Below are 12,923 nucleotides of genomic sequence, written 5' to 3' on the forward strand. Positions count from 1 at the left end.
TTTCCCACTGCTGTTTCCCCGGGGACCGCGGGGTCCCCAGGATCCCTCCGACCAGGAGCAGGAGGCAAGGTCGGAGTTGATCCGAGGGTCCACTTCCCGTCCTGAGGGGCGGTCAGCCTCCAGTCCGGAGTCGCGGGGAAGGGGCAGCCGGGTGGGCGTCCCCCGGACGCGAGCACACCTGCGGCCTCTGGCCGAGCGGGCGGGTCCTCCACCCGCCGCGCCTCCTTAAAGCCGCAGCTCCGCCCCGCCTGCCCCCCTCTCCCGCCCGCAGTTCTACCCAACCGCCGGATTCCGGCCGCCTGGGCACAGCGTTGCCGAGCCGCGAGCCCGCGAGGAGCGCGCGGTCCGCCAGTCCCCGCGTCGGGTTCCGCGTCCCCGGGTCCCCACATCCGTCGCCATGGCCAGCCAGGAGCTGGCGCGCAAGCTGCAGAGGCGACTGCAGTGGGAGGAGGCGGAGGAGGGCCGCCCCCAGCCAGCTCCCCGAGCCTTCGCGGCGCGGGAGCCCGAGCCCGAGCCCGAGTCCGAGTCCCCCGCCCGGGCGCCCACCGCCAGCGCGGACGCCGAGCTGAGTGCGCAGCTGACCCGACGGCTGGACATCAACGAGGGCACCGCGCGGCCTCGCCGCTGCAAGATCTTCAACCCCTACACCGAGTTCCCGGAGTTCAGCCGCCGCCTCATCAAGGACCTGGAGAGCATGTTCAAACTGTGAGCGCCCGCGCAGCCCTGCGCCGTGCGCCCCGGGGGACCCTGCGCCCGAGGACCCGAGAGGGAGGGAACAGGGAGGTGGGGTGGGCGGATCTTTCTGGCCCAGAGTCCTGGCTCAGCTTTGGTGGGACAGGGTGAGGTAATTTAGGAGATCCGGGGTGCACTTAGCATTTAGCCCACGCCCCCAGATTCTGCGCGTCCGGAGCCCGTACGGGCCCGGGGGGGGGGGACCTGGCTGGGCGGGGACACCGAGAGCAGTGGCCGCAGCTCTCCTTGACTGAGCTCAGACGTTCCCTGGGACAGCCGAGCCCGCGTCCCAGGCTCCCGGGTCCCGACGGCCGGTCCCGCCCCCTCCGCGGCTGGTTGCAAGATGTGCCCGCAGCGCAACTTCTAGGAAACAGAATCGCGCAGCGCTTTACCTGCCAGCTTTAACTTTATCTCCCAAGGGAGAAATTAGCCCCATTGTCCTTTTATCTTTTAAAACAAAAGCGGAAAGTTATCCTTGGCTGCCGCGCAGGGTCTGGTGTACCCAAAGAAGCTGAGAACTGAGAGTTGGTTAAACTCGTTGCAAAAGATCGGGACGTTCCTGGAGGAGTGTGTCCAGGGAGCCTCCTGGTAGCGTCGCCATATTTGTTTTACCCCTTCTGGCGTTTTGGGCAGGAGGCGGCCGTCGGAGGACGTAGCCCCTGGCAGCCGGTGCGACTGGGGCTCGCTGCGGTGAAAGCCGCGCCGAGCCGGGGAGCTGCTGGGCGTTGGAGGCAGCGTAGAGAGCCCCCACTATTCGGCCTTGCGTTCTGGGAGGTCCCTGGACCTCAGTTTCCTCATCTGGAGAGTGAGGGCAGTCATCGTCCCTGCCTTTTAAGGCCATACAGTATTTTGCACACCCTGAGCTCCTAACCGAGCTATTAATATTATTTCCAGAATTGGGCCAAGACCGGAAAAATGCCTGGGGGAGCAGAGGCCTCTGGCCAGGTCATGCTTGGGGCGTTTTTAAAAGCGCTTGGAATGTGTTTGTCCTCCCGCGTGGAGGTTCTATTTAAAGGCTGTGTGGCCGGCACTGTGTGGCCAGAGCGTTGGCCCCTTCCTGAGGCTGGGCTGCCGTCCAGCCGCGGCCTCTGCAGAGGTCAACAGAGGCTGGCACCCGGAGCCTCCCTGCCTCCTCTGTTTCCCCCACGTGCTGATTTCCCTTCTTCCAGGCACTGTTCTCTGGTGTTCACACCTAGTGGGTCTAGTTTGGATAATTAAGGAAGGCTGAGTTTCGGGCAAAAACAAAAATGTCTGGGGTGGAGATGGAAAAGCAATGGGTGAATGGTTTGTGGGAGCCCCTTTGATCTATTTGGGGTTATGCCTTTCTGGGGAGGATTGCTCAGGCTCCTTTGCTCCCATGTCCCAGCAGTTACTCCCAGTCCAGCTGGATTGGGGGGAGTGCATCTTGGGGACCTCCATCTTCAGGTTGCTTTGACGTGACTTGGGCTTCTTTTTATTTATTTATGCTATTGCTTTTTTCCCTGAAGAACAATGAGTGAAAGGATAAATCTGTTTGTTGGCTGCCTAAGAGTGATACAGGGAGTCCACACAGGGTCTTCAAGCAAGGCGGCATTCGTGAGAAAACAGGGTCAAGCTGAAGGGAAGGCAACATGTGGTCGGGGGTCCCAGCCTGTGCCTGGCATTACAGGATAGCTCTCCAGAGCTGTGGCGTCAGGCAGAATTCTAGGCTGTGTTTTCTGTCACTCTCAACGAAAATGGGCATAAGCAAAAAGGGGTTAATTGGCTCACAGTTGGTGTCAGGTATGGTTGGATCTAGGCGCTCAGACGATGCTATCAGTGCTTAGTTTCTCATTTTCTTAAGCCAGCTTCCTCTCTGTGTTGTCCTCATTCTCAGGCGGCTTATCCCTAGTGGTGGCAGGCAGGCCACAGCAGCTCCAGTAAGTCCAGTAGAAAAGAGTAACCACAGCAAAGGCCTTATTGTCTCTCTCTTTTTAGCTTTACTATTGTTTCTTACTGGCTCTGAACCAATTGCTGTGGCCAGGGAAATTTGTGGCTCCCATTGGCCAGGCTGAGTCACGTGCCCCACCCCAACAGCTGGGCCTTGGCGGTGGGGAAGAAGAACTTTCACTGGCAAATCTTGGGGGCTTTTGCTGAGGAAGGAGGGTCAAGTACTGCTTTGGCTGTGATGACCTTCAGAGGTCATCCTGGACGCAGACTGTGGGCAGGCTCAGGCCTGCTGCTTTGTTCCCCTTCAGCCGTGAGTGTCCTGTGGCAGGACTGGCAGCTCCTGTCATCAGGGAGTGGGATCCGAGGCCCAAGCTGGTGCACAGAAGCCTTTCTGGGAATCAGCCCGCTGTGTCCAGAAGGCAGGAGAGGCAGAGCGCCCCTCTGGGTAGAGTCAGCCGAGCACCAGCGGGGGAATGGGGCCACCTTCAGATTCAGACAGACATGGGGCTGACGGGGCCTAGGGTCTGTGACCCTGGGCAAGCTACATAATCCCTCTAAGTCTTGGTTCTCTTGCTGGTAAGATGGGCACAACGGCTACCCTCCCATGAGGGCCAGGTAGCTGCTGTGGCCACTGGGGCAGGGCCCCTGGAAAGTGCTACCTTTCTTTCTCCACTGTGTTCATCAAGGCCCCCCCTACTCTGGTATCAGGACCCAGTTATGCATCCTGAATGTGGGGAAGGTGGGGATACGGCCCCCTTATTCCTGGGTCATTAGCTGTGACTATTGACCTGGGCAAGTTGCTTAACCACTTCTGGCCTTTCATCTGTAGAATGAAGGCAGTTGTTCCTTTCATCGGGTTTCGGGGAGATGAATGGGTGACCTGCTGAGATGGCATGTGACCTCGAAGGGGGGAGCCCTTTGCTGCAGATCGTGCCCCCACTTTGGCTCCAGCCCTGTGTCCCTGTGTCCGGCCCCAGCTTCAGGCTCCCCATACCCTGCAGAAACAGGGATTGCATGGCCCCAACCCCCAAGCTTCCACAAACTCAGCGCCCAACTCTCTGAGCTCGTTGGTTTTCCCTCTGTGTGCGTCTACCCATTCCTCACACCTGGGGGGCAGCCAGGACTTGGCTGTCCCTACCCCATCAGCGTCAGCCCGCCCTGGGTTGAGAGATTTGTCACCTGGCTACTTCTGACACGGCTCAGCATGTGGCAGTGACGCTAGGTGATGGACCAACCCCTCATCTTGTGAAGGGGCCCTGCTGTGCCCACAGTCACTAAGTCCGGCCTGTCCCCCTGCCAGCCCCCTGAGCTCCCTGCCCTCCTGCCACCTCCACCCCCCTCCAGATGGCCAGCTGGCTCTGGGACCTTCTCTGCCTGAGCCCATCAGCCAATCTCCTGCCCCTGCTACCCTTGCCCAGGCTAGGGCAGGCCGTGGGCCCCCACGCACCCGGAAAGGATGCTGTGGGGCTTGGCATTCGGGGATTTGCCACCTGGCCTGGCCTGGCAGTGCCGCCTGTCCTGCTGGCCCTCTGCTGCCTGCTGAGGGGCTCCTTGGTCCCAGCTTTGCCCACAGCCCAGCCCTGATTCCCTGCTGGCCCTCTTTTGTGGGTTCTTCTTCCTGCTGTCCTGCATGACTTAAAAAAAACCCAGCAATTTTTCAGCTATGCATAGGTAGGTCATCTTGAAAATCGGATTGCTCATTCCTCTGTCCCCCCCCACCACCATTGACCCCTAGCTGCTGCTGCCTTGGCCACTCCCTGAGGGCGGGGCCAGGAAACCCCTTCCTGCCGACCCCCACCCCCATGCTGCCTGGAGGAGCCCTGCCCATGCGGACCCTTCCCGGACTCTCCTCCCTGCCCCGTGACCGAGTCTGCTGGACACCTGTCTGCAGCCACTGGTCGGTACCGTGCTTGTCTCCCAGTCGAAGTGCGGCCTCTTCGTTCCTTTTCCCTTTGCTTTTCTCCACGTAAATAAATAAAAGCCAAAGCATGTTAGAATCCCAGCTTATTTCCCATCACCTGGCTTTCCAGACTGAACCCACTGCAGAAGCAGTGCCGAGGCTGGGAAGAGCAGGAATGGGGAGCCAGGCTTCCTGGGTTCAGGCCCTGCCTCTACAGCTTGCTACCTGGAGGGTTACTGAAAACCTCGGTGTCTCGGTTTCCCCTTCGGTCAAGTGAGGCTAGAACAGTACGGGCCTTGTGGCGTTACTGGGGGCATTAACGAAGCTCATGCATGTGGAGCAGTTCGTTAGCTCCACGCCGGGCCCACGGCGAGGGCCCTCGAGGTTTGCGGCACTCGGTTTCAGATGGTCACATAGCTGTCATTTTGGTGGGTGTGCAAACTTTGTGTTGTCCTTTTCTGCTTAAAATTCAAAACCAGGGGGTGCCTGGGTGGCTCAGTTGGTGAAGCATCTGCCTTCGGCTCTGGTGATGATCTCAGGGTCCTGGGATCGAGCCGCACATCGGGCTCCCTGCTCAGTGGGGAATCTGCTTCTCCGTCTCCCTTTGGGACCGCCCCCCCCACTTGTGCTCTGTCTCTCTCACACATACACACACATATACATATATAAAATCTTAAAAAAAATTCAAAACCACTTTGCAGCGTCTGAATTATCCTCTGAAGTTGATTTCTCCTGCAGTTTGAGCTGGAGAGTGGCGCCCTGGCCGCTTGCTGAGTCATTGGTCTCGCTGGGGCTGTGCCCTCCCTTATTGCCCTTCCAGGCTCTGTGGATGGGAGGAGTGGAGGAGTGTCCTAGGGTTGCTCTAACAAGGTCCCGTAACTTGGTGGCTTCAGACAGCGTGAATGTGTTCTCTTGCCCTTCTGAAGCTTGGCCCTTGAACTCACGGTGTTGGCAGGGCTCTGCTAGCTACGGAAGCTTTAGGGAAGAATCCTTCCATGCCTCTTGTAGCTTCTGGTGTAGCCAGCAGGCCCTGGCACCCCTCGGCTTATGGGCACCCTGCTCCAGCTCCACCTTGCTAAGTCTGGTCAGGTGTTCCTGATGGCGTAAGGACACTAGTCACTGGATTTAGGGCCCACCCTAATCTAGTATGACTTCATCTTAGTTTAATTTATTACATCTGCGGTGATCCTATTTCCAAATAAGATCACAGTCTGAGGGTCTGGGTAGCTGTGAATTGGGGGGGCCCTATTCACCCCAATACTGCAAGCGAGCAGAGTTGCCCAGTCCATGTGGCCCCATGACGGGCTCCTCCTCGTCTCCTGAGTGGAGGGAGTGGGGGGTGGAGGGGGGATGTCAGAGCCTTAAACAAAGCCAGCATGATTCCCTGCCCCCAGCAGAAGGGGGATCAGTCTTCCCAGAGCCCCATCCTAATGAAATGGACTTGCCATCTAAGTACAAAACACAAAACCAACAGAAAACCCCCACCCGTGCCAGGAGCGCACTTACTTTCAGCAAGAATTTCTGTTTAATCAGAGTTTCTAGATCCAGGCTCTGATGTTGCCTTAGTTCACTCAGAACCTGACTTGACGAGTACAAAGTACGTCCATTCTTTTTGTTCGGGGCTAGAGAGATTTGTGCACGTACTGCGGAACGGGCCTTGATCTTTTACATCTGATTCTCCTGTTTGAAAGTGTTTTGCTAAAAGAAAAAAGAAAAGAAAGTGTTTTGCTTAGGGATGTCTTACATTGTCAAGCTTTGGAGAAAAACCGGATCCTCCCCAGCCTGCAAGCATGTTGGGGTCTTGGGCTGGGGGTCACTTGTCTTCGTATCCTTGGGGTAACCCATGTGCATGAGCCTGGCTCCCAAATGGTGTGTTGTAGGAGGAAGAGAATTCTCGAGTGAGTGTGGAAAGCCAGAGGCATCCTCCACCTGGCCAGAGAAAGTTCCCTCTTCATTTCCAAGTGTGTTACTGGATAGCCCGAGCCAAGAGAACAGTGGCCTGATTTTAAATGAAGAGTGAGAAGGCCCAGAAGAACCTGACTCTGTGTGTGTGTGTGTGTGTGTGTCCAGGGCTGTAACACGAGCTGGTGGAGGTTAAGGCTAGACAGGAAATTTTAATTACCCCCGGGCTTCTCCAGGGGCCTCTCGCAGAGGGAGCTACTGAGGGCGGCCACATAGAGGCAGGACCCAAATGCAGCAATCTTGAAATGTGCCTGCAAAGTTTTTGCAGCTATACTTGAAGCTTGTGCTCCAGTTCCCCAAAGAGAGGGTGGGAAGAGGAGTATTTGGCTCTGGGAGAGTTGTCTTTTTATGGAGAATCCGAAACAGTGAGGTCATGGCCACGCCTCCAACACCCGCATCACCCCTGAGCCCAGGAAGGGCAAGGATGTTATGGAACTAGGGAGGGAGAAAGGGGTGTAGACTTGGAGGGGAGGCATTTGCTGTAGAGATGAAGTTGAGGAGGTTTATTGGAGAGGGTGGAGGAGGGGGTGTGGGGGAAGGAGGAGGAGGAGAGAGACAGCGCACCCACTCTCAGGTGCATCTTTTGAGTGAATTGACTTCGAGGATGGGAAAGGTGCATGAAAAGAAATAGAAGCTGGGTGCTTTTCTCCCCCTTAGAGAAAGGCAAGAGCTTCTGGCTCCCAATTGTGGCTTCAGTCCACAGTGAGCCGCCTAAGATTTGACATTCCCTCACCTGCACTGGATTTTGCACATTTGACCCTGGCTGATTGAGGGTGAGGAGAGAGAACCCTGGGCTCATCTGAATTCCTGGGGGGCGTTCAGCCAGAACCCGGGCTGGCTTCTGTTTTGGGGCCTCGGCTTCCGGCAGAAAGGCACCTTGACTTGGAACGAGAACTATTTCTCAGCCCCGTTTAAGCACAGTTGTTTCCAGCCCTTCGCCATGGAGGGGGGCTGGACGGGCGTTCTGCGGTTCCCGGCAGTGAGATCTTTGCAGGAAGTTTTTTCCTCCTTCCCTGCTCCCCGCATCTCTCTCTGGGAAGTCTCCTCCACCCTCCTTACAGAGCCTTCCCATGTTATGAGAATTTGAGTAAGAGGAATTTGAAATGGAGCGATGGAAGTTGAAATTCAGTGTTATTAAAATCTTAAATTTTGCAAAAAACATCCCTTTTCCCTTCTCCCTTGCAAGATAAGGTAACAAGCACCTGCTTTCCAAGCTGTGATGTCTAGGGGACTCTGACTTCATGTAGACTCTAGCCCTGGTGTACCCCGAGTCCAACTAGTAAATAGAAATGCCTTCTGCCACTGGGTTGGAGGAGGGCCTGATTTCCGCTGGGCTAGGGAGTGTGGTTTCGTGATGCGGCCGAGGCAGTGTGTCTGTGACAATGTGCTGAGCGAGTGGGGTCTTGGGAGCTGTGGCTGCCAGGCCTGTCTGTGAGCCGGGAAGAGATGCTCCGGGGAGGAGCCCAGCACACGCTCTAGGTTTGGCCCACATCCGCCTTCAGTTTCCTGCTTGGCGAAGATCTGTGCCTCATGTGCACCCTCGCACACTCACACCTGCTGACACGCATGCTCACGTTCACGCTCACCCTCACACGCTCAGTGCTCGTCTCCCCCTCATGTTGGTGTCTTGCCTCTAGAGCCTCTTTCAGCTCCTGTGTCCCGTCAGTGGTGGTGATCGAAGAGCACCACTGGTCCTCAATCCTAGGTGCTCCTCGGAAGGCCCGTGTGCAGGGGCCTCTGGGTCATTGGAGCAAGGACCGCACTATCCTGCAGGATGAAACCTGGTTTGGGGTCAGCGACCTGCCAAGAACATGGACCCCAGGCATGGACTCATTGGTTCCGGGGCTGCATGACACTTTGTGACCCCTTCCCCAGTGTTCCCACCTCTGGGCTCCCACAGCCTGCAATGCCTGTGCATTTCTCACCGTAATCCACTGTGGTACCGTAATGATGGCAATGCTGAGCCTCCTTCGACCTCCTGTTTCTGAGCCATTCACCATTCATTCTTCCCCTCATTCAGCGAAGCACCTGCTGGGGGCTGGTTATCCAGATTGATCCGGAGGACTCACTGCCCTCGAGAAGCTCAAATGAACTTTACAGGGAGCTGGATTTAAATGATGCTGCTTGACAGGGAGGAATGCGAGTCCTGGAAAGGCCGTCCCCGACGCACGTACAAGACACTGCCTGCGGCCTAGCAGCCCCCGTGAAGACGCTGGGGGGCACTATGACCCCAGGCTGCTGCATTCAGGATAGGGGGTCCTGGTCTTTCTGGCCACAGCCAGGGAAGAGCAGCCAGCCAGGACTGATCCAGGTCCTTGAGACAGGGACGCACCGAAGGCCCTGGGACGAGGGTCCTCGAGGCGGAGGATGGCAGCTGACAGCCTGGAGTGTGGTGAGGACCCAGGTGACCATGGCGGCCACAAGGAGGGGAGACTACAGTTTTGGTTCAATATAGAGAAGAAAACTTTCTCATGGTTGGAGTTGCTGAGAAATGGAAAGAATTGTCTGAAAGGTGTTAAGCCGTTTTCTCTGGGGGCTTCACTGTGATGTGGGTGGTCTGACTTCTTGGGGTGAGAAATTTGGGGCAGAGCTTTGGGAGGTTGGGGGATGGACTGTATGACTTTCTGGTTTTCTTCGAGGCCACAGGTGGGCAAACTCCTTCAGTCGGGTCAGACAGTAAATCTATTTGGCCTGTGGGCCCTCGGGTCCCTGCTGCCATGACTTAACTGCCACTGTGGGACAGAACCCGCCATTTATGGTACCCACCAGCAAGGCTGTGCTCCAGTCAGACTTGGGGAGCAGGATGTGGCCTGCAGGCTGTAGTTTACTGTCCCCTGTTCTAGGCAGTTAAGTCCCTCTGGAGTCTTCTGAATCCCAAGCCCTGGGAATCTGGGCTGGTCTCCCTCATCGCATGTCTGGGTTTCACTCCCTGAGGCGGGCCTCAGGGCCTGAGGGGAAGAGAGGCAGAAGGGGATGGAGGAGGGAGCCCGGAGCCCTGGCCACAAATGCATCAGCCTCTTCGGCCAGCAAAGGGGGCTGGCAGCTGGCACCCCACAGCGGGGGTCCCCAGTGTGACCCTATCCCCTGGGAAGGGGGCTGCCTTGGTGTTAATTCCCTTGAGAGGCAGTCCAAGGTGTTTGAGCCAGGCTGTGGACAAGCCCTAGAAAGACTTAAAAACTCCAGGAAAGGAAAAAGTAAAGCTAACTTGGTGGCAGAGACCTTGGCCTTGGGCGTCTGCTCTCCCTGAGCCCCGTGGCTGGAGCAGGAGCTCTTCACCTCCGATCTTCGGGCCCTTGAGAATCGTGTATCGAGTTGTGGGCATCCATTTGCTGAGGGGATCCAGCTCCTCCATGGAGTTTAAGGCCTGTTTTCCCAAAGCTTAAACCCACTGGTCTAGAGGGAACAGACTAGAATCTCATAACTAAAAGAAAATGATTTTTTGTTGTAAAAGTATGATGTCCCTGTTCAAAATCTCTTGTAAAATAATGAAGATACTATGACTTGGAGAGTGGAAGCCCGATGCTGTTCTCCTCCGAGGGGTCGCCACCATCAGATTAGGGACCAGTTCCTGAACGTCATGTTGAGACTATCTATGCCCTTCTCCTTGAGGCCTTTGGCTCAAGTGATGGAAAACCCTGCTGTGAACTCATCAGTGAAGAATCAGCTCGTATAACAGGGAGTCCAGAGGACAAGGGTGGCCCTTGGGCATGCTTGGCTGCTGCTGTCAGAGACCTAGGTCTGGTCCTCTGCACCCCTCCAGTCCTGGTGTTGGCTTCATCTGGGGGCTGGTAGCAAGGTGGGGAGCTCGCCAAGTCACACACAGCTGTGACAAAATCAGAGGCAGGAAAGACCTACGGTTCTTTGAAACAATGCAGTCTTTTCCAGACGGATCCCGTGAGCCAGTCCCTGGCATCCCCTTGGCCAGCACTGGGTCATGGGCCCACCCAGGCCAGTCATTGACTGCCCTTCCCTAAGGGGCAGGAACCTGGCCAAAATGGAGGTTCTGGAAGGGAGGAAGGGAGGGGTGGGGTCCAGCAGTGCTCCTTTTGGGCCTTTTCCTGACCATGGCTCTCTTGTGTCCGTCTTTGTTTTTGTATGTACGGGAGGGGCTTTCAGAAGCAGGCTTGGATTCTGGAGACCAGGCAGGGAGCAGCCCATTACTGGGGGCTCTCGGATGCCTGAATGTAGAGGTCTTTCCTCTAGGACACTCGCTGCTGCCATTGTAATCACTAGCCCCTTTGATTTCTCTCTCTGCCTGTGGTTGTAGATCCCTGGCAGCTAAGAGTGTTGTGTATTTGGGGGTGAGGAGGGGGATGTGTCTGTGTCAACTCTCCTCTAGGCCAACTTTCAGTAAAGCTACTGTTTTTGCCCCAAGTAACCCTTCCACCTGACCAAGAGCTTGGCTGAACACCGCCACCTCGCCTCTGGGTTTGGAGGGCCCAACTGGCTTCCTTGGGCAGAATAGCCAATTATATTCCTAGTCTGCTTTTTATCTTTGAGAACTCTTTGCTGATGCCTCCCTTTTCCCAAGCCCCCCTCCCCAAACTTCCTGTATTCTCTTTATCATCATGACTCTCGTATCACTGATTTCCTCTCCTTTAGGAGGGGTCTCCAGGTAGAGAGACGGTGAGTGCCGGGGGCCAGCCGCCATCTTGGCTGGGAGTAGTAGACGTTGATGTCTCTCCTTCCTTTCAGCGGCTCCTGGTGTTGTGTTGCTAAGGGCCTTCTCCTGTGCGAGGGGTGGGTGGATGGGTATGTGGAGGGGTATCCGGGCCTCATTTTATTGTCTTTTAGTCTTAGCCTGGCTGCCCTGCTATGTTGCAGGATGGAGGTAAATTCTTTGGTTTTGGAGGTAGAGACTGGGTTGCCAGTGCCAGCAGCAGCCTCCCTGTGCCAGTGCCTGGTTCCAGGCCAGGCAGAGCCTTAGTGTTGGGGGGGTACAGGGCGAGGAGCAGTGGACTCCTTCCAGTCACACTGGGGTCTGATTCTGAAGTGGCAAGTGGTGTGGCTGCCTGGTCCCTCCCCCTGAATGTCTGCCTCTGGGTGGACAGTACGCACTTAGCCTTCTGCTAGCTTGGATCAGATTTGCAGGAAGCAGAAGGACATTGTCTAGGACCTACAAACTGTGTCCCCAGGGCTGGCCCCTCCGCCCCTTCCTGGTGGGAAGGATGGACTGAGGCTGCAGCTGATGTCAGCTCTGGGGTTAGACACCTCCAAGGGGAACCCCCAGGCCACTGGGCGCTGCTCAGGGAACACTGTTAGGCCTGGGACAGCAGGCCTGGCATCAACCCTCTACTGACAAGACCTGGCTGCTGACCGTCCCAGCTCTATGCCGAGGGGGACCTGGTGAGCTCTGCCTCGGCCTTGGAGAAGTGCTGGTCCCTGATCCTGTCCAGCACTGTGCTGCTTGGCCTCAGTGACGGGGTCTCTGTCCCCTCCCTGAAGGCCTCATGCTCCCGCCGCCCCACGCTACAATGGTCAACTTTATTGAGCACTGGGCTCCCCCCAAAACACCGAACAGCCACCACTTGTGGAGTACCTACTGTGTGCAGGCCCTGATCTTATCATTTACATAGCATAGCACTGTGAGGTGGGTACCATGAGGTCATACCCATTTCGCAGATGGGGGCACTGAGGAAGAGAGAAGCTAGGTAACTTGCCCAGCGTCACACATCACGTAAGTGGTGGAACTGGGCTTTGAACCCAGAAGGCCGACACTCGTGCTTCCTGTGCCACTAGCCTCTCCCATTACTGTCATTCCCCCCCACCCCCCATCTTCTCAGACTCTAAATCTCAGCCGTCCTTGACACCCTCCCTTGCAGAGCCAGGCCGGGCCAGGGGTGGCACAGCCTCTGTAGGCTGCCTGACCACCGGGCCTGGGGCAGCTGGCCTCCCCCATCCATCTTATATGTTGTGACCTCTTGCCAGAGCCCAAATCTCATTACCTTGCTTCTGTCTTCAGATTCCTCTGTGGTTCCGGGACAACATACAGCGTTCAGTGGCTCCCAGTTGCCCATGGGATGAGGTCCCGGCTCCTCATGATAACCTGTAAGGCCAGCCCCAGCCGGCTAGTGCACTCTTCTGTTACTGGTTGCCCCAGCTGGCTCCACTCTTTCTGGGCTGTTGCTCTTCCCCTCCCCCCTCCTCTCCCATACCCCCCATTTTCTAATTGAATGCACTTAGTCATGGTTGATTCTTGTGACGTTCCCCTCCCTTCCAGAGTGTTTGCCGTGGGAAAGCAGAGACTGGTCTTTATGCTCAAATGTGGCTAACCTCTTCCTCCAATCCCCATGCCCACCCCAGGGCCAGCCCCGGGTCGAGGCAGGCTAGGGGTGCCTTGACCTCTGAAGAGGGGTCTGAGCTGCCTCCGGAGCTGCACTGTGGCCCTGACTGCTGCTTCTGGGGTGCTTCGCAGCCCACG

The 12,923-nt window shown here is 56.7% G+C and overlaps 1 protein-coding gene across 1 annotated transcript in view; it reads left to right on the forward strand.

Moving 5' to 3' along the window:
* The first annotated feature begins 260 nt into the window (after nt 1-260).
* Nucleotides 261-12,923, forward strand: part of EFHD1 (EF-hand domain family member D1) — a 40,201-nt gene continuing 27,538 nt past the window's right edge. The window contains exon 1 of the mRNA XM_026491691.4: nt 261-705. Within this exon, the coding sequence (XP_026347476.1) occupies nt 398-705 (308 nt within the window). The 5' untranslated portion in view covers nt 261-397. The remainder of the gene's footprint in view (nt 706-12,923) is intronic.

Source organism: Ursus arctos, unplaced genomic scaffold, assembly GCF_023065955.2.
Source record: "Ursus arctos isolate Adak ecotype North America unplaced genomic scaffold, UrsArc2.0 scaffold_1, whole genome shotgun sequence".
Taxonomy (NCBI): domain Eukaryota; kingdom Metazoa; phylum Chordata; class Mammalia; order Carnivora; family Ursidae; genus Ursus; species Ursus arctos.